This window comes from Hyla sarda, chromosome 5, assembly GCF_029499605.1.
Source record: "Hyla sarda isolate aHylSar1 chromosome 5, aHylSar1.hap1, whole genome shotgun sequence".
In the NCBI taxonomy this organism is placed as follows: Eukaryota; Metazoa; Chordata; class Amphibia; order Anura; family Hylidae; genus Hyla; species Hyla sarda.
This window is the reverse complement of record NC_079193.1, coordinates 7,522,901-7,547,825: the sequence shown is the minus strand read 5'-3', so window position 1 is coordinate 7,547,825 and position 24,925 is coordinate 7,522,901. Positions and strand designations below refer to the sequence as shown.

Sequence of the window (24,925 nt, the reverse complement as noted above, 5' to 3'; positions counted from 1 at the left end):
CCCATAGGAGGCTATAACACTACACACACTGATCTCTTACATTGATCATTGTTATCCCATAGGAGGCTATAACACTGCACACACTGATCTCTCACACTGATCATTGTTATGTCATAGGAGACTATAACACTGCACACACTGATCATTGTTATCCCATAGGGGGCTATAACACTGCACACACTGATCTCTTACAGTGATCATTGTTATCCCATAGGTGACTATAACACTGCACACACTGATCTTTTACATTGATCACTGTTATCCCATAGGGGTCTATAACACTGCACACACTGATCTCTTACACTGATCATTGTTATCCCATAGGAGACTATAACACTGCACACACTGATCATTGTTATCCCATAGGGGGCTATAACACTGCACACACTGATCATTGTTATCCCATAGGGGGCTATAACACTGCATACACTGATCTTTTACACTGATTCCTGCAAAGCCATAGCTTTGCATGGATCAGTGTTATCAGTGGTTGATTGCTCAAGCCTAGATTTCAGGCTTGGAGCAATCAATCGCCGTTCGGACGCGCAGGAGGCAGGTAAGGCACCCTCCTGCTGCGTCCTAGCTGATCGGGACATCACGATTTTATCGCGATGGTCCCGATCAGCCCGACTGAGCAGCCGGGATGCTTTTTTACTTTCCCTTTTAGACACGGCGATACACTTTGATCGCCGCGTCTAAAGAGTTAATGCCGGACATCAGCCCGATTGGTGATGTCCGGCATTAACGTGGGTCCTGGATGCTTATAGCAACCGGAATCCACCGGTCATGATGCGCGCTCACCTCCAGCCCACATTATATCTGGGGACGCGCATATGGACGTTTATAAACGTCCATTTGCGCTAAGGGGTTAAAAACCTAAAAAGTATAAAATTAAAAATGTAATAAAAGTTTTTAAAATATAAAAATAAATATAATGATAATGATCCCGTGCAATGAATGGCATAAATATTTTTTTTTTTTAAATACCATATGCCAAAAATGCTGATTTTATATCATATATATCAGGAAAAAAATGAATAAAAAGCAATCAAAAAGTCTCTTAAAAACAAAAATGGTGCTGATAAAAACGACAGATCACAGCGCCAAGAAATGACCCTCATACAGCCCTGTATACAAAAAATAAAATGGTTATAGGGGTCAGAAGAGGAGAATTTTAAACATTTTTTTTTAAGTACTAGTACAATATTAGAAAAACTATATACATTTTAGGTTTTAATCGTATTGACCCACAGAATAAAGAAAACATGTACGTTTTACCGTAAAGTGCACTGCGAAAAAACAAAACCTCCCAAAAATTTCAAAATTTGCCCCCCCCCCACAAATAATTTTATATATATTTATTATTTATATATATATATATATATATATATATATATATATATATATATATATTTAGTTTCCCTGTACATCTTATGGTAAAATAAAAAGTGTCATTGCAAAGTACAATTGGTCGCGCAAAAATATTTATTTGCCACCATATTGGTTGGCCTGCTACAGATCGGCAGCCAGGTCCATATAGAGGCCTAGAGGAGTGTTTGGAAGCCAGGGTGCCTCCAGCTGTTGCAACACTACAACTCCAAGCATGCCCGGACAGCCGTTGGCTGTCCGGGCATGCTTGGACTTGTAGGGTTGCAACAGCTGGAGGCACCATGGATGGGAAAGACTGGGCTAAAGGCAACATTGCCACCATGGGGCCATTAACTATTGTAGTAATCCATAAAATAACCAATACTCACCCTCCTCGCCCCCCAACTGCTCTTTAGATCCAGACAAACACTATATAATCCTCCTCCTCCTCCTCCTCCTCCTCTACAATCAGTGACGTCATCCTCCCTATAGGCTGCAGTTCTCATGGCGGCCGCTGCTCCTCCAGTGTCGCTGTGGCGGATCCCGCCGTCCTTCTCGTCTCCGCTGTCAGTGCTCATTAGAGATGGCGGCGCCCTCGGTCGTCATGCCGCTGCTCAGGAGGCTGTGCCGGGTGTACGGGTTCCCCGTTCGGCCGCTCTGTTCCGGGAGACACCGAGTTCTTCCGTTGCGGGCAGAAGAGGAGACGCAGCGGCCGCAGCCTGCGGGGAACATGGGGGCCGGTAAGGGACCGTCCGCTCTGTGACCTCTGACCTGTGCCCTTCACTGTGTTGCTCATAGCAACCAGTCACAGCTCAACTTTCATCTCTTAACCTGTTCTAGTGACCTGTAAGCTGCGCAGTGATTGGCCAGTGTCAGGCTTCCTCTCCGAGGGGCTGCTGGGAGTTGTAGTTCTCGTCCTCCAGGGTTTTGGGGGTCTTAACCCTTTCTCTGACCCTTGTTTTTCTTTCTCCAGATATGAATCTTCTGAAACGATTCCCGAGTCCGAAGAACTTACTGCACTCTGCGATTTGCCGGGCGCTGCAGACGTCTGACATCCGCGACCAAGTCAGCTACATCCACAGCGGCAGCGGGCGGAAAAACGTGAGTAACATCCGCCGCCACCGGGGGTCTAAAGTGTTCCTGGACCCTCGTCATCAAACTCGGGTCTGCAATGCGGGCAACGATCTGACGTTGTGCGCGCCGGGCCTCTGTGCCGCGGGCTGACGTTGTGCGCGCCGGGCCTCTGCGCCGCGGGCTGACGTTGTGCGCGCCGGGCCTCTGCGCCGCGGGCTGACGTTGTGCGCGCCGGGCCTCTGCGCCGCGGGCTGACGTTGTGCGCGCCGGGCCTCTGCGCCGCGGGCTGACGTTGTGCGCGCCGGGCCTCTGCGCCGCGGGCTGACGTTGTGCGCGCCGGGCCTCTGCGCCGCGGGCTGACGTTGTGCGCGCCGGGCCTCTGCGCCGCGGGCTGACGTTGTGCGCGCCGGGCCTCTGCGCCGCGGGCTGACGTTGTGCGCGCCGGGCCTCTGCGCCGCGGGCTGACGTTGTGCGCGCCGGGCCTCTGCGCCGCCGGCTGACGTTGTGCGCGCCGGGCCTCTGCGCCGCCGGCTGACGTTGTGCGCGCCGGGCCTCTGCGCCGCGGGCTGACGTTGTGCGCGCCGGGCCTCTGCGCCGCTGAGCATCTGGACTATGAAATGATGGCTGCCATTAACTCTTCAGATGCTGTGATCAATACGGTATGTAAAGCATTAGGGGGGGGGTTTGTCAAACCCATCGAAACCACCGGCAGCACGATTGTGGGGGTCCAGTTAGTAAAGATGACAGCTGGAGGTCTCCTTACCTCGTCCGTGCCGCTCTTCTTCAGGGATCCATTTGCATAGTCTGCCTTGTGGCCAATATCGCTGATCATAGTATAAATAGTCTATGTCAAGGGTTCTCTACCAGGGGTACGCCAAGGGTTATGCGGGGGTACAACAATTCGCTGACAAATACCAACCATGCATTGGCCATTATTTGTCAGCGCAGAGCAGGGATTGGATGCCAGAGTCGGCACGGCAGCTCGCTATATTGTACCTGTGGCCGCAGCCACTTTACGTAGTGCGGTGGCTGCCGGTCCTGATGCATGACATCCCTGATGTTGCGCGGAGGTGCCAATACAGCACAGAAGGACATCACCCATCAGTGCGGCCCTCCGACTCCCACCAAACGGGGTAGACACAGGCCTGGTACACATGTTAAACTAAGTGTAACACCACAGTATGGGAGGGTGTCATTGTATGTATCTTATATATTGGCCCTGGGGGATAAGAGGGGGGGGGGGGGTAATGGCAAAATGGGATTAAGATGGAGGGGGGGGGCATAATGGCAAAATGGGATTAAGATGGAGGGGGGGGGGGGGGGATAATGGCAAAAGGGGATTAAGATGGGGGAGGGGGTGGGATAGTGGCACAAGGGGATTAAGTATCACATTAGTATCGCATTAGAAAGGTAAGCACCCCCCATTATGAAATTAAGTACTTTTTTTTTTTTTTATATATATATATTTTTTTTTTAAGTACTTATATTGTCCGCGCGTGTCCCTCACGTGTAAGTTCCGCACAAGGGGTACCCACGGACATACTTTCACCCTTTTGGGGGTACAGTCGTGTAAAAGGTTGAGAACCACTGGTCTATGGGGACTTAAAAAATAGTTAAACATTTTTTTTTCTAATGACACAAACATATTTGGTATCGCCGCATGCAGAAATGTCCAAACTATTAAAATATAATGTTCATGACCGTGAACGGCGTAAATGTGAAAAGATGCAAAGTATGAAGACCCTGTCACTATATAGGGATTATAACTGCAGCTGTTGCAGAACTACAACTCTCAGCACCCCAGTTGTAGTTTTGCAACAGCTGCAGAGCCACAGGTCAGGTCACACTAGGTTATTAGTGCACCTATCCTACCAGTAATAGGCAGGGCTGTTGGGAGTTTTCACCCAGCTTTCCACAGGCTCTGAATGATTATATGTCGTACTTAATATTACGTAATGTTTTCTGCGATCTGCGCAGTCTTGTATCATCACTCCAATCCTCTTCCTCTGCTCTTTTTAGAAAGTCACCCTCCGCCTGCAATGGCCAAAACTCATCGAAGTAGAAGGACATGGAGCAAAGAAGATCGACGCAGAGCGCCAGGCGGCGGCCATGGCGTGTGAGATATTACAGGTGAGTAAATAAAACTGTAAACATTTTCCCTGAGCGATGCAGCCAGCACACTGCCCTCTAGTGGTCACTCTGAGAATGCAGCCAGAACGTGGTGGAGGCGTCACGATCTGAAGCCACTAATGCAGTGTTTCCCAACCAATGTGCCTCCAGTGGTATAGTTTTTGCCTATATAGGGCAGCACAGTCTTAAAGGGTTACTTCCCTAGAAAACATTTTTTTTTTTTTTTAAATCAACAGGTGCCAGAAAGTTAGACAGATTTGTAAATTACTTCTATTAAAGAATCTTAATCCTTCCAGTACTTATAAGCTGCTGTATATTCCAGAGGAAGTTCTTTTCTTTTTGAATTTCCTTTCTGTCTGACCACAGTGCTCTCTGCTGACACCTCTGTCCATGTCAGGAACTGTCCGGAGTAGAAGCAGATCCCCATAGCAAACCTATCCTGCTCCGGACAGTTCCTGACATGGACAGAGGTGTCAGCAGAGAGCACTGTGGTCAGACAGAAAGGAAATTCAAAAAGAAAAAAATTTCCTGTGGGAACATTCAGCAGCTGATAAGTACTGAAAGGATTAAGGTTTTTAAATAGAAGTAACTTACAAATCTGTTTCACTTTCTGGCACCAGTTGAATAAAAAAAAAATGTTTTCCAGAGGAGTACCCCTTTCAAGTCTATAATGTGTATTCTTTGTTTACGCCTAGGCGGCATGCATGGGCTGTCTTCAGTCTTGAGACCTTATTTCCACCCCTCTGATATGGTTTCTTACTGAAGCCTACATTTCCCATGTTGCAGAGACAGGGGGGGTGGAGTCTGATCGCCGTATTTGCTAACATTTATCATTTAACCTCTTCAGGACGCATGGCATACGCCCTGCATCCAGAGTCCTTAAGGACGTAGGGTGTATGGGTACCCCTGTGGGAATTCCGGTCCCCGCCGCTAGCCGGTCTTTCAGCACGCTTCCCGGCATATCGCTTAGGGGGGTCCTGATACACCCCAACCCCCCCCCCCCCCCCTCCAGCTGTTGCAGAACAACAACTCCCAGCATTTCTGGACAGGCCACGTGTGTTTACAAAGCCCCCATAGTGCCAGAACAATGTACCCCCCCCCCCCCCACATGTGACCCCATTTTGGAAACTAAATCCTTCATGTAATGTAATAAGGGGTACAGTGAGCATTTATGCCCCACAGGTGTCTGACAGATTTTTGGAACAGTGGTTCGTGAAAATGACAAAATCTAATTCTTCATTTGCACAGCCCACTGTTCCAAAGATCTGTCAAACGCCAGTGGGGTGTAAATGCTCACTGCACCCCAGGTCCACTATTCTGGCACCACAGGGGGCTTTGTAAACGCACATGGCCCCCGACTTCTATTCCAACCAAATTCTCTCACCAAAAGCTCAATGGCGTTCCTCCTCTTCTGAGCATTGTAGTTCGCCCGCAGAGTACATAACGTCCACACATGGGGTATTTCTATACTCGGGAGAAATGGGGTAAAACATTTTGGGGGTAATTTTCCCCTATTACTCCTTGTAGAAATGTAAAATTTGAGGAAAAAACTGCATTTTAGTGAAAAAAAAAAATAAAAAATCATTTACACATCCAACTTTAACGAAAAGTCGTCAAACACCTGTGGGATGTTAAGGCTCTCTGTACCCCTTGTTACGTTCCCTGAGGGGTGTAGTTTCCAAATTAGTATGCCATGTGGGGGTTTTCAAAAATCATTTCAGAAAAACTCACTCTCCAAAATATCATTGTCGCTCCTTCCCTTCTGAGCCTTGTAGTGCCCCCCCCCGAACACTTTACATACACATATGAGATATTTCCTTACTTGAGAGAAATTGGGTTACAAATTTTAGGAAGATTTTTCTCCTTTTACCCCTTGTAAAAATTCAAAAACTGGGTCTACAAGAACATGCGAGTGTAAAAAATGAAGATTTTGAATTTTCTCCTTCACTTTGCTGCTATTCCTGTGAAACGCCTAAAGGGTTAACACATTTTCTGAATGTCATTTTGGATACTTTGAGGGGTGCAGTTTTTATAATGGGGTCTTTTATGGGGTATTTCTAATATGAAGACCCTTCAAATCCACTTCAAAACTCAACTGGTCCCTGAAAAATTCTGATTTTATAAAATTTTGTGGAAAATTGGAAAATTGCTGCTGAACTTTGAAGCCTCTGGTGTCTTCCAAAAATAAAAACTTGTCAATTTTATGATGCAAACGTAAAGTAGACATATTGTATATGTGAATCAATGTATAATTTATTTGGGATATCCATTTCCCTTATAAGCAGAGAATTTCAAAGTAAAAAAAAAAAATGCAAAATTTTCAAATTTTCATCAAATTTTGGAATTTTTCACCAAGAAATGAGGCGAGTATCGACACAATTTTACCACTAACATAAAGTGGAATATTACACGAAAAAACTGTCTCTGAATCAGAATGAAAAGTAAAAGCATCCCAGAGTTATTAGTGCTTAAAGTGACAGTGGTTCTGCAGTATAGGACAATTTATCCCCTATCTAAAGGATAAGGGATGAGCGTCTGATCGCTGGACCCCCTAGGATCTCCTGAATGGCGCTCCAGCTCTCCTTGCGCATGGAGTGGGGTTGGCACTCTCCTTATGGGAGAGCTGGAGATACACGAGTACAGTGCTCAGTTATCTCCAATTCTCCCATAGAGATGAATGGAGGGAGAGTGCTGACCGCCGCTCCGTACATAAGGAGATCCGGAGCGCTGTGCAGGAGATCACAGGGGGCTCCCGCGATCAGACACTCATCCCCTATCCTTTAGATAGAGGATAAATTGTCCTATACTGCAGAACCCCTTTTAAAGAGACTAAAAGAGTACTTATCATCATCTAAACTCTCCCTGATCCCCCTCCCCATCTGTCCCTGACTCAAAGTCCCTGAATTTTTCTTTAAAACCACCTAAAAATAAAATTTTTCTCTCCTTAGGTAGCTCAGTTCAGAGCAGTGTGCGAGGGGAGGCAGTGGGCGTAACACGGCAGGCGCTGTATGCTGCGATCCCTCTCAGGAGCGGGCATACAGCCCTGGCACACGGCTCCTCCTCTCTGTTCGGAGGACAGAGCTGCTGTGCCCTGCAGGAATAAGGAATCAGGAGTGCACCCTGCTCATGTACGAGCTCAGTGTTCGCTGAGCTCGTACGTGTCCTGGCTGTAGAGTGATTTCAGACTCATGCCCTGAGTCCGAAAGCATTAGAAATGCTTGCAGCCAGGACTGCTAGGGAGACCCCTAGTGTAGGAGTTTTTAAAGTAAGAAAAACATGAAAGGAGGGAAAAATGTTAAAGCAATTGAAAAGTTGTTCAGTAGAGCTTTATCTTTAATATATAAAAAGTTAACTTCTGTTTCCTAACTCTATAGTCTGTGTAATCTTATTAGATGCAGCTTCAGCCTTTATCCTAAGGGGTGTCTCCCTGTCGACTCCTACAAGCAGATCTTTGTGTAGCCTCATTTCATAGGACAATCTGCACATAGAAGAGAGAGTCAGTGGGAGTCAGGGATTTTGTATAACTCTGATCACTGTATGGACTCTCCTACTATATCACTGTTCTTCTGGTCTCTAAGCAGAGCAGAGTTGATTTCTTCAAAAGGCACTGGATGTATGTAGTATGGAGGTAGGGAGGGGGTCTGAGCTGCCAAGAGTGATGGGTCGTAGGAAGGCCTCCACACAGGAGAGCGTGTACTCAATTGGTTGTCAGATTGGTGGTCACATGACCAGCCCAGTACTGTATAGATGGCAGCTGTGACAGTAAAGAAAGATAGATGATCCAGCAACTCCTTTAAAACTTCACTGCTTTATTCCAAACGATTAAACGTTGTTGGAGATACACACATCACACAACCTAGCCGGTAACGCACTCCAAATGATAGATGGCAGCTGAGCTGAAATGAAACATATGAGACTGAAGGAATACTGGGAATGAGTGTGCATTGTATGGACAAAACAAATAATAAAATCCAGAGTGTTTCCTTAAAGGGGTACTCCGCTGCTCAGCGTTTGGGAAAACATTTTCCGAACGCACCGGCAGCTCGTGATGTCATAGCCCCGCTCCCCCAATGCAAGTCTATGTCATAGACTTGCATTGGGGGAGCAGGGCTATGACATCACGAGCTGCTGGTGCGTTCGGAAAAATTTTTCCCAAACGCTGAGCAGCGGAGTACCCCTTTTAAAGTACCTTAAAAAAAAAAAAGACTGTGATAGAGCCTGGTTGTACCCAGTGAAGATCTGCCTCTTCCTGATTAGTTCATCACGAGCGGTGCACACGCGGTGCACACGCCAGGAAGTTCAAACTGACAAGATGACCGTTGGTTGTTACTTTCTTTGTTAACCAGAAATAAAGCTGTACAGGGGTTATATAGACGATACAGCGACGTCTGCAAAAGGTCGCGCGAATTGGGTGGCGAAAGCAGCTAATTGGTTAAGTCTTCTCCTGCGTCTTTCTTCTCCAGATACATTTCTTCTTTATCTTTGCTACATTCCAACTCGGGGCGCCATCTTTGATGCACGATGCGAGGGGGTGGGGGGAGCAAACGTGGGAGGAGGGAGCAGTTTAGCTCAGCAAGGATCCTAGTATGCAGTTTAGGAAAACGGATATTTTATATAAGTATTTATATTCGTACTTATCAATCCACTACAAGACCACATGACTTAATTTCTCAGCTATTGTCCGCACTTATCTTGTGCTCAGATTTCCTGATTTTTACAGTCGGTGTCTGCTCTGGAAAAGTATTGCTTAGTGATCCAGAATGGCAAACGTCTCTAATTATGGGGGCAGGGAATCCATCTTTTGTTATTTTTTTTATTTTTATTTTTTTATAAACATAGTAGAGAAAAATGGAGTGGCTCTTGTTCAATTCACGACCAAAATAGACCTGGGCTGCCCAAAAGATACACCTATACCCACGGTGTATCAGGTGAATATAAAATTAAAAAGAAAGAAGATTGGGGCTCAAGGTCAAGGATTTGTGGACACGTATAGGGTAATAATTAATTTAATTTATTAATAATAAATGTGTAGACAGTGATCCCAATAACTCACAGGGCCCTTGTAAAGTCACGGTAATCACTGGATAAGGTATAATAAATAATAATATTCACTAGATAAAAGTAATTATATATATATATTAATCAGACAAGATTAAAAACTCTGTTGAGACCAAATGTAACTCACATTAATATTGCAAATATTAATAGCCTATAGCAATGTTTGCATAGAAACCATTAGTGGGTTAATAGAACCATCCAAAAATGTTCATAGCCTGTAAAATGATTGCATAATCTACACTGATAGGTTGATATCACTGAATGACAGACAGACTGCTGTATCCAATGGCAACAATTAGATGGATTCACTGGCAGCAGTCTATAGGATGAAGTGCAGTAATAGAGATCTCTGTGCTTGTTCGCTTCAAATGGAAACTGTCTGTCACTTTGTAACAATGATGAAAGATGTAGCCGGCATAAGTGAGAATTGTATCACTGTTAGCGATTAGTGAAGGAAGCAGTTTGTAACAAAAGAAGGCAGCAGGAGATACTTGTAAGCTCGCCGCTCCATAGTACAGGACGGGACGCGCTCGCCGCTCCGTAGTACAGGACGGGACGCGCTCGCCGCTCCGTAGTACAGGACGGGACGCGCTCGCCGCTCCGTAGTACAGGACGGGACGCGCTCGCCGCTCCGTAGTACAGGACGGGACGCGCTCGCCGCTCCGTAGTACAGGATGGGACGCGCTCGCCGCTCTGTAGTACAGGACGGGAGCCGCTCGCCGCTCCGTAGTACAGGATAGGACACGCTCGCCGCTCCGTAGTACAGGATAGGACACGCTCGCCGCTCCGTAGTACAGGATAGGACACGCTCGCCGCTCCGTAGTACAGGATAGGACACGCTCGCCGCTCCGTAGTACAGGATAGGACACGCTCGCCGCTCCGTAGTACAGGATAGGACACGCTCGCCGCTCCGTAGTACAGGATAGGACACGCTCGCCGCTCCGTAGTACAGGATAGGACACGCTCGCCGCTCCGTAGTGCAGGATGGGACACGCTCGCCGCTCCGTAGTACAGGATAGGACCCGCTCCCCGCTCCGTAGTGCAGGATGGGACACGCTCGCCGCTCCGTAGTACAGGATAGGACATGCTCGCCGCCCCGTAGTACAGGCTGGGACGCGCTCGCCGCCCCGTAGTACAGGCTGGGACGCGCTCGCCGTTCCGTAGTACAGGCTGGGACGCGCTCGCCGTTCCGTAGTACAGGACGGGACGGGACGCGCTCGCCGCTCCGTAGTACAGGATGGGACACGCTCGCCGCTCGGGCATCAGTCTGTATGACGTAGGAAGTGTAGTCTTTGGGAGAGTGCGATCTCTCCTGCGGTCCCTTGTGAGCTCCGGTGATGTGTCTGTGATGCAGGTGTCTCTCACGGCAGGAGAGAGCGCCGTCGAAGACTCGGCATTCTCCTAGGTTGGCGGCGCCAGGTGTCGGTGGGTCCCGGGCAAGGTAGCTCCAGCACTTCCACTAGAGATGCCGGTCACGTCCTCGTGGGTGATAAGTGCGCATGGGACTAGCGATATGTAGGATGGTAAGTCACAAAGTCTATGCTTACTAAAATGTGGTTGATGGTGGTCTCAGCAGTTAATAAGAGTAGCTGGACGCGTTTCAATACTTTCTCAGTATCTTCCTCAGCAGCATTTTTCCATTTGAAGCGAACAAGCATAGAGATCTCTATTACTGCACTTCATCCTATAGACTGCTGCCAGTGAATTCATCGAATTGTTGCCATTGGATACAGCAGTCTGTCTGTCATTCAGTGATATCAACCTATCAGTGGAGATTATGCAATCATTTTACAGGTTATGAACATTTTTGGATGGTTCTATTAACCCACTAATGGTTTCTATGCAAACATTGCTATAGGCTATTAATATTTGCAATATTATTGGGAGTTACATTTGGTCTCAACAGACTTTTTATTCTTGTATGATTAATATATATATATATATATATATATATATATATATATATATATATATATATATTTATCTATTACTTTTATCTAGTGAATATTATTTATTATACCTTATCCAGTGATTACCGTGACTTTACAAGGGCCCTGTGAGTTATTGGGATCACTGTTTTACACATTTATTATTAATAAATTAAATTAATTATTACCCTATGCGGGTCCACAAATCCTTGACCTTGTGCCCCAATCTTCTTTCTTATTTTATAAACAATCAGTTTTGCCTTTCAGGGGTAGGGGAAAGGTGGCTGACGGCTCGGTTTTAGGACTGGCCATGTGTTTTTGTCACGACTCCAGGACTCATCCTAAGTTTCTTTTTTCAGGACTTTGGCTTGTTGCGGATGGGTAATCTAAAGGAGAGAAGAGATCAGTGGGAGAGTCTGGAAGCGGCACCGGTCTCCTCACGGACACGGAGCCAGATCCACAGCGTAGAGACCAGGTACCGCCCGATACGGTGACATCGATTACATGAGGATCAGACTGTGGAGTATGAGCGTCTCTGGGGTCTGACTCCTGTATATCTTTGTTGTGATTTTCACATCTGAGGACTCTTTACCTGCCATGTCCGCCTCTTATTACACTTATTGTTTCTGCATCACATCGGTCTTTTTGACTCTTTTAGGATCCTCCCTGTGGAATCGGCCATTGACGATCCTGAAGCTATCCAGGCGATGCGTGTATTCTCCAATCCCAAACATCTGCTCACCACCGTCATCCAAGCGGCCGTCTCCTCCAACAGTAAGGTAGGTCACTCGTCCAGACGAATTCATCTATAGCAAAACCTCCTGGAGCCAGATTATCTGATCCACTCATCTGGCCTGGATTGGCAGACAATTTTGGGCTAAAGCTGTTTACACCTTGGCCTGACCCAGCGGCAGTAATGTCAGCCAGTTGGAGGTGACCGTTAACCCCTTACATTTTCATCATGGGGCTGTTAAAGGAGTACTCTGCCCCTAGACATCTCATCCCCTATCCAAAGGACAGGGGGATAAGATGTCTGATCGCAGGGGTTCTACAGCTGGGGACCCCCGCGATCTCTGCTGCGGCACCTCAGACATCCAGTGCACGGAGCAAACTTCGCTCCGTTCTGGATACCTGGCGATGCAGGGCGGAGGCTCGTGATGATGCCGCGCCCTGCTCGTGACGTCAAGACCACGCCCCCTCAATGAGTGTCTATGCCCCCCCCCCCCCCCCCCCCCCCCCTAAACGAATGCCGGGTGCAGCAGGGATATCACGGGGTTCCCCAGCGGTGGGATCAGACATTATTCCCTATGCTTTGGATAGAGGATAAGATGTCTAGGGGCGGAGTACTCCTTTTAAGTAGAGAGGGAGCATGCTCCTGCCTCAAGCCCGTGACATATCGGGCACCCTCCAGAGGATTTCAGTAGTTGGAGGCTGCCACAAATAGCCGGCATGTGGAACTCACAACAGCCGGGTATCTACGCTTATAAATCGCCAGTGTCCATGCTGACAGCTGCATCCAGAGCTACATTTAAATGGTCCCTGGTGGTGTAGTGGGGTGGATCCACTGTTGAGGTAGCCGGAGGACTTGCCTCTCCTTCCATGATGTCCGTGATGTTGCAGACAAGCTCTATGAATGGAGAGCAGAGCACACAGATCAGTGCTGGTCAATAGAACAGCAATGACCTAAATGATTAATCTAAGGATATGTGTGTATAAAAAATAAATAAATAAATAAATAAAACACCTATGTTAACCCCTTTCTAACTTTACATATAAAAATAAACCTAATAAAAATATTCATATTTGGTGATATTATTTATCCCATTTAGCAAATGGCGTGATTGTTTAAAAAAAAAAAAAAAAACAACTCAGAATTATGTTGTCTTCAATCACATCCCCGAATTGTCGTCATATCCCCGAAAAAAGCGATCAAAAAGTCCAATCAGTACCAAAATGGTAACAATAAAAACTACAGATCACAGCGCAAAAAATTACCATCAAACAGCTGCATATATGGAAAAAAATGTAAAAAAAATTTAAAAAAAGTTCTAGGAATCAGAAAATGGCTCAGTTAACTGCGTTAAATGAAACGACCCCCTAAATTTGCTAAATTGCGTATTTGTTTCTATTTTGGAGCTCATATATGTTATGGAAAAATTAAGGAACAAATTACAAAGTATAATTTGCGTCACAAAAAACAAGTCTTGGGTGTGTAGATGAGAAAATAAGTGTTATGGTTATTAAAGGTCGAGAAGGGAAAAAAAAACGTGCAAAAACTAAAATTGCTCATGTCATTAAGGGGTTAAAGGGAAATGTCGTCATGGCGCCTCCACTCTTCTGTATTATCGTTATTTCTTTCTCAATCAGGATTACGTACGTTACCAGCGCATGGGAGGAAGAGTGAAGACGTGTCGGCTGACCCTGCAGTGGCCCGAACCTATGATCTTCATTGCCAAGGGTCATCGCTGGATTGAAGCAGAGAGAAGGGCTGCGGCCCTCGCCTGTCAGAGGCTGAAGGTGGGAGGCAGAGATAACATCGCCGTCCATTACCAGGGGGAGCTCAGAGATGGCAGCGCAGTCCATTACTGGGGGGAGCTCAGAGATGGCAGCGCAGTCCATTACTGGGGGGAGCTCAGAGATGGCAGCGCAGTCCATTACTGGGGGGAGCTCAGAGATGGCAGCGCAGTCCATTACTGGGGGGAGCTCAGAGATGGCAGCGCAGTCCATTACCAGGGGGAGCTCAGAGATAACAGCGCCGTCCATTACCGGGGGGAGCTCAGAGATGGCAGCGCAGTCCATTACTGGGGGGAGCTCAGAGATGGCAGCGCAGTCCATTACCGGGGGGAGCTCAGAGATGGCAGCGCAGTCCATTACCAGGGGGAGCTCAGAGATGGCAGCGCAGTCCATTACTGGGGGGAGCTCAGAGATGGCAGCGCCGTCCATTACCAGGGGGAGCTCAGAGATGGCAGCGCCGTCCATTACCAGGGGGAGCTCAGAGATAACAGCGCCGTCCATTACCAGGGGGAGCTCAGAGATAACAGCGCAGTCCATTACCAGGGGGAGCTCAGAGATGGCAGCGCAGTCCATTACCGGGGGGAGCTCAGAGATGGCAGCGCCGTCCATTACCAGGGGGAGCTCAGAGATGGCAGCGCCGTCCATTACCAGGGGGAGCTCAGAGATAACAGCACAGTCCATTACCAGGGGGAGCTCAGAGATGGCAGCGCAGTCCATTACCGGGGGGAGCTCAGAGATAACAGCACAGTCCATTACCAGGGGGAGCTCAGAGATAACAGCACAGTCCATTACCAGGGGGAGCTCAGAGATGGCAGCGCAGTCCATTACCGGGGGGAGCTCAGAGATGGCAGCGCCGTCCATTACCAGGGGGAGCTCAGAGATGGCAGCGCCGTCCATTACCAGGGGGGAGCTCAGAGATAACAGCGCCGTCCATTACCAGGGGGAGCTCAGAGATGCAGCGCAGTCCATTACCAGGGGGAGCTCAGAGATGGCAGCGCAGTCCATTACCGGGGGGAGCTCAGAGATGGCAGCGCCGTCCATTACCAGGGGGAGCTCAGAGATGGCAGCGCCGTCCATTACCAGGGGGAGCTCAGAGATAACAGCGCCGTCCATTACCGGGGGTGAGCTCAGAGATAACAGCGCCGTCCATTACCAGGGGGAGCTTAGAGATAACAGCGCCGTCCATTACCGGGGGAGGGGGGAGCTCCGAGATGGCAGCACAGTCCATTACCGGGGGGGAGCTCAGAGATGGCAGCGCTGTCAATTACCGGGGGAGGGGGGAGCTCAGAGATGGCAGTGCCGTCCATTACTGGGGGGAGCTCAGAGATGGCAGCGCAGTCCATTACTGGGGGGAGCTCAGAGATGGCAGCGCAGTCCATTACCGGGGGGAGCTCAGAGATGGCAGCGCAGTCCATTACCGGGGGGAGCTCAGAGATGGCAGCGCAGTCCATTACCAGGGGGAGCTCAGAGATGGCAGCGCAGTCCATTACTGGGGGGAGCTCAGAGATGGCAGCGCCGTCCATTACCAGGGGGAGCTCAGAGATGGCAGCGCCGTCCATTACCAGGGGGAGCTCAGAGATAACAGCGCCGTCCATTACCAGGGGGAGCTCAGAGATAACAGCGCAGTCCATTACCAGGGGGAGCTCAGAGATGGCAGCGCAGTCCATTACCGGGGGGAGCTCAGAGATGGCAGCGCAGTCCATTACCAGGGGGAGCTCAGAGATAACAGCGCCGTCCATTACCAGGGGGAGCTCAGAGATAACAGCACAGTCCATTACCAGGGGGAGCTCAGAGATGGCAGCACAGTCCATTACCAGGGGGAGCTCAGAGATGGCAGCGCAGTCCATTACCGGGGGGAGCTCAGAGATGGCAGCGCCGTCCATTACCAGGGGGAGCTCAGAGATAACAGCACAGTCCATTACCAGGGGGAGCTCAGAGATGGCAGCGCAGTCCATTACCAGGGGGAGCTCAGAGATGGCAGCGCAGTCCATTACCGGGGGGAGCTCAGAGATGGCAGCGCCGTCCATTACCAGGGGGAGCTCAGAGATGGCAGCGCCGTCCATTACCAGGGGGAGCTCAGAGATAACAGCGCCGTCCATTACCAGGGGGAGCTCAGAGATAACAGCGCAGTCCATTACCAGGGGGAGCTCAGAGATGGCAGCGCAGTCCATTACCGGGGGGAGCTCAGAGATGGCAGCGCCGTCCATTACCAGGGGGAGCTCAGAGATGGCAGCGCAGTCCATTACCGGGGGGAGCTCAGAGATAACAGCGCCGTCCATTACCAGGGGGAGCTCAGAGATAACAGCGCCGTCCATTACCAGGGGGAGCTCGGAGATGGCAGCGCAGTCCATTACCAGGGGGAGCTCAGAGATGGCAGCGCCGTCCATTACCAGGGGGAGCTCAGAGATAACAGCACAGTCCATTACCAGGGGGAGCTCAGAGATGGCAGCGCAGTCCATTACCGGGGGGAGCTCAGAGATAACAGCACAGTCCATTACCAGGGGGAGCTCAGAGATAACAGCACAGTCCATTACCAGGGGGAGCTCAGAGATGGCAGCGCAGTCCATTACCGGGGGGAGCTCAGAGATGGCAGCGCCGTCCATTACCAGGGGGAGCTCAGAGATGGCAGCGCCGTCCATTACCAGGGGGAGCTCAGAGATAACAGCGCCGTCCATTACCAGGGGGAGCTCAGAGATAACAGCGCCGTCCATTACCAGGGGGAGCTTAGAGATAACAGCGCCGTCCATTACCGGGGGAGGGGGGAGCTCCGAGATGGCAGCACAGTCCATTACCGGGGGGGAGCTCAGAGATGGCAGCGCTGTCAATTACCGGGGGAGGGGGGAGCTCAGAGATGGCAGTGCCGTCCATTACTGGGGGGAGCTCAGAGATGGCAGCGCAGTCCATTACCGGGGGGAGCTCAGAGATGGCAGCGCAGTCCATTACCAGGGGGAGCTCAGAGATGGCAGCGCAGTCCATTACTGGGGGGAGCTCAGAGATGGCAGCGCCGTCCATTACCAGGGGGAGCTCAGAGATAACAGCGCCGTCCATTACCAGGGGGAGCTCAGAGATAACAGCGCCGTCCATTACCAGGGGGAGCTCAGAGATAACAGCGCAGTCCATTACCAGGGGGAGCTCAGAGATAACAGCGCAGTCCATTACCAGGGGGAGCTCAGAGATGGCAGCGCAGTCCATTACCGGGGGGAGCTCAGAGATGGCAGCGCAGTCCATTACCAGGGGGAGCTCAGAGATAACAGCGCCGTCCATTACCAGGGGGAGCTCAGAGATAACAGCACAGTCCATTACCAGGGGGAGCTCAGAGATGGCAGCACAGTCCATTACCAGGGGGAGCTCAGAGATGGCAGCGCAGTCCATTACCGGGGGGAGCTCAGAGATGGCAGCGCCGTCCATTACCGGGGGGAGCTCAGAGATGGCAGCGCAGTCCATTACCAGGGGGAGCTCAGAGATGGCAGCGCAGTCCATTACCAGGGGGAGCTCAGAGATGGCAGCGCCGTCCATTACCAGGGGGAGCTCAGAGATAACAGCGCCGTCCATTACCAGGGGGAGCTCAGAGATAACAGCGCCGTCCATTACCAGGGGGAGCTTAGAGATAACAGCGCCGTCCATTACCGGGGGAGGGGGGAGCTCCGAGATGGCAGCACAATCCATTACCGGGGGGGAGCTCAGAGATGGCAGCGCTGTCAATTACCGGGGGAGGGGGGAGCTCAGAGACGGCAGTGCCGTCCATTACCGGGGGGGGGGAGGCAGAGATGGCAGCACAGTCCATTATCAGGGGGAGCTCAGAGATGGCAGCGCCGTCCATTACTGGGGGGAGGGGGAGCTCAGAGATGGCAGCGCCGTCCATTATCAGGGGGAGCTCAGAGATGGCAGCGCCGTCCATTACCGGGGGAGGGGCGGCTCAGGGATAGAATTGTTTGCGCGTCACTCTCTATAGCATCACAGGATCTGATTCATATGATGTTAAGAACTTTGTAGAAGACATCTTTATTTTTTTTCTGTATTTTTTGTAATGTTTTTCGCTCCCCATTTTTAGGATCTCGGACTCCTGGACACTCAGAACCGGCCCCTTAGTAACGTCATGTACAACAAATCATCAGTGCAGAAATTTCAGGAACAGCAAAGACAAGCAAAGAGGTTCCAGGTCCCCGATCATCTGCTGCAGAGGATAGAGCATTATCTGTACGAGGTGAGAGGCCGCGCCAAACGTTCACGTGTATCAGGAGAGAGAACTGTTGGCTTAACAAATGTTTTTTCGGCGGCAATGAAAGTGTATATCCAGCTTAAAGGGGTACTCCGGGGATAAGATGCCTGATTGCGCAGGTCCCGCCGCTGGGGACCCCCGTGATCTTCCACGCCGCACCCCGTTAGAATCAGCCCCCGGAGCGTCCACGCTGTACACTTTCCGGTAATAATGTCATGTTTTATTTATTCTGTGGGTCAATACGATTAAAATGATCCCCATGTTATTTGCTTTTCTATAATTGTGTCGCTTAAAAAAAAAAAAATAATCTAAAACCATTTAAACAAAATTAGTATGTTTGAAATTGTCCTATTTTGACCACCTATAACATTCTAATTTTTCCATATACAAGGCGGTATGAGGGCTCATTTTTTTGGCGCCGTGATCTGGAGTTTTTATCAGTACCACTTATTTTTTTTTTTTTTTTTTTTTTTATTAAATGTGACAAAAAAGCAGCAATTTTGGACTGTTATTTTATTACGTTTACGCCATTAACTGTACGGGAAAATTAACAATATATTTTGATAGTTCAGACTACCAAATATGTATTTTTTTTTTAATGCTCTTTAGGGGGGTGAAATGGGAAAAACGGATGACTTACATTTTTATTGGGGGAGGGGATTTTTCACTTTATTTATTTTTTTGCTTACACTTTTTATGTCCCCATAGGGGACTATCTATAGCGATCATTTGATTGCTAATACTGTTCAGTGCTATGTATAGGACATAGCACTGATCAGTGTTATCGGTCATCTTCTGCTCTGGTCTGCTCGATCTCAGACCAGAGCAGAAGACCCCTGGAGACCGTCAGAGGCATGTGAGGGGACCTCCGGCCGCCATTATGGATGATCGGATCCCCGCGGCAGCGCTACTGGCGATCCGATCATCCATGTAAAGTACCGCACTGCCGCAGATGCCGTGATCAGTATTGATCACGGCATCTGAGTGTTAATAGCGGACATCCACGCGATCGCTGATGTCCACCATTACCGGCGGGTCCCTGGCTGCGCATGACGCAAGCACCGGTCCCGTGCTCGCGGTCATGGTGTGTGAAATACCACGGCGGCACCATAACGTACATCTACGTTCATTGTCGTTTAAAGGGGTTATCCGGGCAAAAATACTTTATCCCCCTATCCACACATTCTCTGTGGGGCAGCGTCAACAGTCTCAGAGAGTTCTTTCTTTCCGGGACTGGTGACGTGACTCCACGCCCCCTCCATACATGTCTATGATAGGGGGCGTGGCGGCCGCCACGCCCCCTATCATAGACATGTATGGAGGGGGCGTGACGTCACGTCTCCAGTCCCAGAAAGAAAGAACTCTCTGAGACTGTAGACGCTGCCCCACAGAGAATGCGTGTGCTGCACCGCGATAACGGGGGGGCCCCAGGGTTAAGATGTCTAAGGCTGGAATACCCCTTTTTAAGGTCATAAAATAATGAAGTGGTTCTTGTGTATGCCTTGTTCTTACCTGTTTAGCTGATGTGGCAGGCATGGGAGTTTTCAGCCATTCATCATTAAAATGATTTCCCAATGCTGCCTTCATTTCCCATGAATGCAGAAAGAGAGGGGGTGGAGTCTGATCACTGCAGTTCACCTTATAAGACCTAATCACCTGGCTAGTCTGCAGCAACCAGAAGCCTAAACTGCTGAGACTCATAAGTGGGTTGGGGTCAGTTCACATTTTGTGCAGTTTTCTTTGCATTTTCTTACTCAGATGCATTTCTAGAGAGATTTTGCCATGAGGCAAAAGTTATTTTACCTATAAAATGAAGATTTGAAGTCTCCGCTGTGATCACACGTTGCATTTTTCATGTTTCATTTTGACCATGTTTAAGCTGTAATTTTCTAAAATGCTGGTAAAATATATATATATATATATATATATATATATATATATATATATATATATATATATATATATATATATTTTTTTATATAGATTGCAGCAGTATAAAGATAGACTTGGTGTTTAACTACTATATATCCTGATCCCATAGAGATAGCAGCAGTATACAGATAGAGCTGGAGGGGAGGTGTATAAATAGTAGTTATACACCTCCCCTCCAGCTCTATCTGTATACTGCTGCTTCTATGGGATCAGGATATATAGTAGTTATACTGATCCTGTAGAGAGAGAGAGCTGGAGGGGAGGTGTATAACTACTATATATATCCTGATCCTGTAGAGATAGCAGCAGTATACAGGTAGAGCTGGATGGGAGGTGTATAACTACTATATATTCTGATCCCATAGAGATAGCAGCAGTATACAGGTAGAGCTGGAGGGGAGGTGTATAACTACTATATATTCTGGTCCTATAGAGATAGCAGTATACAGGTAGAGCTGGAGAGGAGATCACATGACACAGTTACAGTAATGATGTGTGGATGCAGCTGTGCTGAATAAAACAGATGGCGCTGTGGTGGTGGGTGTGTACCTGATATGGGCAGGATAGCCAGTTGTGTATCTTTAGGGTTTGTATAGTGATTTTAGTAATTAATACCGAATTTTATGTTCCAGTTTCCCTTAGAGCCGAGCACCGGATCCCGTTTCGATGAGGATTACAATTACTCTTACAATGATTCCCCGTACATGGATTTCTCCAATATGTCCTCTTCTTTCTCTGACCCGATCACGGGCCGGCCGTACGCCCCGCTGTCTGAGTCTGAGGCGTTCCACATCAGCCGATCCCTGGAGGAAAGATGGGACCGCAGCGTGGCCTTACAGGATCTGCCCGCCGACCACCATCGTGAGGACATCCTGTCCGCCATTGTGAACAATCAAGTGGTGGTGATCGCTGGAGACACGGGATGTGGCAAGACCACGCGCATCCCTCGCTACATCCTGGAGGACGCCATCCTGAGGGGCGCCGGCGCCCACTGTAACATGTTAATCACCCAGCCCCGCAGGATCAGCGCCGTGTCCGTGGCTCACCGCGTGGGCCAGGAATTGGGGCCAAGTCTTCGCCGTAATGTTGGCTACCAAGTCAGACTGGAGAGCGATCTGCCGCCTCGCGAGGGCGCCCTTCTCTTCTGCACTGTTGGGGTGCTGCTAAAGAAGCTGCAGTCAAACCCGGAGCTGAGGGGGGTGAGCCACGTGGTGGTGGATGAAGTCCACGAAAGAGACGTCAACACAGACTTCCTCCTCATCCTCCTCAAGCAGGTCTTAGATGTGAACCCCGACATCAAGATCATCCTGATGAGCGCCACCGGCGACAACGAGCGGATCTCCCGCTACTTCGAGGACTGCCCGATTGTGAGGGTGCCGGGGTTTATGTACCCTGTGAAGGAGCATTTCCTGGAGGACATCTTACCCATGCTGGGGCGGACGTTCTCCCAAAATTCACAGGTAGATACGTGAGACGACATGGGGGTTACTGGGGTTCAAGATATTCCTTAAAGGGGTACTCCGCTGCTCAGTGTTTGGAACAAACTGTCCGAAAGCTGGCGCTGGCAGCTCGTGATGTCATAGCCCCGCCCCCTCAATGCAACTCTATGGGAGGGGGCGTGACAGACATCACGCCCCCTCCCATAGACTTGCATTGAGGGGGCGGAGCTATGACATTACGAGCTGCCGGCGCCAGCTTTCGGACAGTTTGTTCCAAATGCTGAGCAGCGGAGTACCCCTTTAAGGTTTTCATGACCTCTGCTTATTGTCAGGGAATAGAAACAATCTTGTTTACATTTAGAAGGTGACAACCTGTCCTAGGGGTTTGTTACAATTGTATCCAGTCTAGACAATGCTCTGTGAGCTAAACATCCGTGACTCCAGACTGGACAGGAGAGAGATTTGTAGTGATGTGTTTAGCTCACAGAGCATTGTCTAGACTGGATACAATTGTATCATTTCTCAGCAGAGAGTAGGACTAGCTATGTACAATGTATCAGTCTGGGGTCCAGGATGTTTAGCTCACAGAGCATTGTCTATAGACTGGATACAATTGTATCACTGCTCAGCTGAGGGCAGGACTAGCTATGTACAATATATCAGTCTGGAGTCCAGGATGTTTAGCTCACAGAGCATTGTCTAGACTGGATACAATTGTATCACTTCTCAGCTGAGAGCAGGACTAGCTATGTACAATGTATCAGTCTGGGGTCCAGGATGTTTAGCTCACAGAGCATTGTCTATAGACTGGATACATTTGTATCACTTCTCAGCTGAGATCAGGACTAGCTATGTACAATATATCAGTCTGGAGTCCAGGATGTTTAGCTCACAGAGCATTGTCTAGACTGGATACAATTGTATCACTTCTCAGCTGAGGGCAGGACTAGCTATGTACAATGTATCAGTCTGGAGTCCAGGATGTTTAGCTCACAGAGCATTGTCTAGACTGGATACAATTGTATCACATCTCAGCTGTTTCAGTAATGTTAAAAGTCCAGTATAAGACTCCAGTGACCCTCCCCCCCCGTACCCTATATCGGATTGTTGTCACCTCCCTACCTGAATTTTTTTTTTTTTTTTTTTTACTTCTTCTGTTTTTAGGCTCGTGAGGAATGTGTCCCAGACCTGGATCTGATCAGTGAGGTCATCCTTCATATTGATGAGTGCGGCCCCCCAGGTGAGGTGACAGGACCCCTCCAGCCGCACTACATTCACCAAGTCCGGATTCACTATTTTTGTTTTAGACCAGTGGTCTTCAACCTGCGGACCTCCAGATGTTGCAAAACTACAACTCCCAGCATGCCCGGACAGCCAACGGCTGTCCGGGCATGCTGGGTGTTGTAGTTTTGCAACATCTGGAGGTCCGCAGGTTGAAGACCACTGTTTTAGACCATAAATGTCATAGAGAGGAGTCCAGCACTGGAGCACTTAAAGGGGTACTCCACTGGCTAGCGTTTGGAAGTTAATGTTCCAAACGCTGTTTTTTGCACTGCAGGGGTCGGCCACGCCCCTCGTGTCATCACAGCCATGCCCCCTCAATGCAAGTCTATGGGAGTGGGCGTGACGGCCATTCCCATAGACTTGCATTGAAGGGGTGTGGCCGTGATGTGTCGAGGGGTGTGGCCGACCCCCGCAGTGCAAAAAACAGCGTTCAGAACATTTACTTCCAAACGCTAGCCAGTGGAGTGCCCCTTTAAGGCATTGTGGTCACGTGTGATGCTTCACTTCATTGGGATGTCGACTGACCTGTATATATTTTTTTTGTCCTGTAGGGGGCATCCTCTGCTTCCTTCCCGGTTGGCAGGAGATCCGCAGCATTCAAGAGATTCTGCAGGAACATCTGTCCTACAGGAATGGACGGTATCTGATCCTACCAGGTGGGTGGACGTGAGCACCGGCGTCTGTCAATGAGATGTCTGTATTTGTGGCAGATTGCTGCGGACATTTAACCTGTTGCCGCCTAAGGCAAACATGTCAAACTCAAAGGCTAACGTGGGCCAACAAAACAAGGTTTAAGTTTATGTGGGCCGCATCAAAAAAGGACGTAGCAACACCGGCCCTGGAATTCTGGGAGCGTGACGGGAGATAAAGTTAATACAAGGCCCCCTCATTAGGTTGGCAGCATAGTTCCCCCACATTAGGTTGGCAGCATAGTTCCCCCACATTAGGTTGGCAGTATAGTTCCCCCACATTAGGTTGTAGTTCCCCTACATTAGGCAGACAGTATAGTTTCCCCACATTAGGTGTGTAGTATAGTTCCCCCACATTAGGCTGGCAGCATAGTTCCCCCACATTAGGCTGGCAGCATAGTTCCCCCACATTAGGCTGGCAGCATAGTTCCCCCACATTAGGCTGGCAGCATAGTTCCCCCACATTAGGCTGGCAGCATAGTTCCCCCACATTAGGCTGGCAGCATAGTTCCCCCACATTAGGCTGGCAGCATAGTTCCCCCACATTAGGCTGGCAGTATTGTTTCCCCCCCCCCCCCCCATTAGGTTGGCAGTTAAGTTTCCCCCCCCCCCCAATTGCATTGGCAGTATAGTTCCCCCTCCCCACATTACGTGCAGTATAGTTCCCCTCCCCACATTACGTGCGGTATAGTTCCCCTCCCCACATTAGGTGCGGTATAGTTCCCCACCCCCCAGAGCGGTGGTCTGAGCACCGAAGCTGACGTGCCGCTGGTCACTTACCATGCTGGCCAGCGCGCGTCTTCCACCTCCATGTTCCGCTCCTCCGCGCCTCCGTTGCTATGGGCACACGCACGGGTCCTCAGTGACGTCCCGGCGTGCGCTATCTCCCGGCGGCCCCTGCATTTTTTAACTTATCGCGGGAACGCTGAGAGTTGACTGTGGCATCCCTGTGCCACAAAAACATCTTTGGGGACACGGGGATGTCCTTAATAGTGATGGGGGGGATCCGCCACTGCAGGGCAAGCACCGGCTCTGCTCTGGCCACAAATATATTCATTGTGGGCCGCATGTTTGACACCCATGGTCTAAGGACAAGCCAACTCGTCAAGCAGTGGATGGCGCGGGCTCCTGACTCGAGCCCGCAACATACCAGCCGGTCCCCAGCTGAGGGCCGCCGTTAATAGCCGACATGTAAAATTGGTGGCGCCAAAAAAAAAAAAAGCCCTCAAATGGGTCTGTAGGTGCAAAAATTAAAAGCGTTATGATTTTTAGAAGGTGATGAGGAAAAAA

General features: G+C 49.3%; 1 protein-coding gene across 3 annotated transcripts in view; it reads left to right on the top strand.

The window, feature by feature from the left end:
- Positions 1-1,864: 1,864 nt before the first annotated feature.
- Positions 1,865-24,925, top strand: part of DHX30 (DExH-box helicase 30) — a 31,865-nt gene continuing 8,804 nt past the window's right edge. The window contains exons 1-10 of one of the 3 annotated variants that reach the window (XM_056518809.1): positions 1,865-2,108; positions 2,342-2,469; positions 4,462-4,572; positions 11,918-12,033; positions 12,217-12,337; positions 13,926-14,075; positions 18,124-18,276; positions 20,856-21,683; positions 22,827-22,902; positions 23,498-23,602. In XM_056518809.1, the coding sequence (XP_056374784.1) occupies positions 1,952-2,108; positions 2,342-2,469; positions 4,462-4,572; positions 11,918-12,033; positions 12,217-12,337; positions 13,926-14,075; positions 18,124-18,276; positions 20,856-21,683; positions 22,827-22,902; positions 23,498-23,602 (1,945 nt within the window). In that variant the 5' untranslated portion in view covers positions 1,865-1,951. Of the gene's footprint in view, positions 2,109-2,170; positions 2,215-2,341; positions 2,470-4,461; positions 4,573-8,859; positions 9,004-11,917; positions 12,034-12,216; positions 12,338-13,925; positions 14,076-18,123; positions 18,277-20,855; positions 21,684-22,826; positions 22,903-23,497; positions 23,603-24,925 lie in introns of those variants that run through there. The other 2 variants (XM_056518810.1, XM_056518812.1) reach the window with 2 other exon arrangements.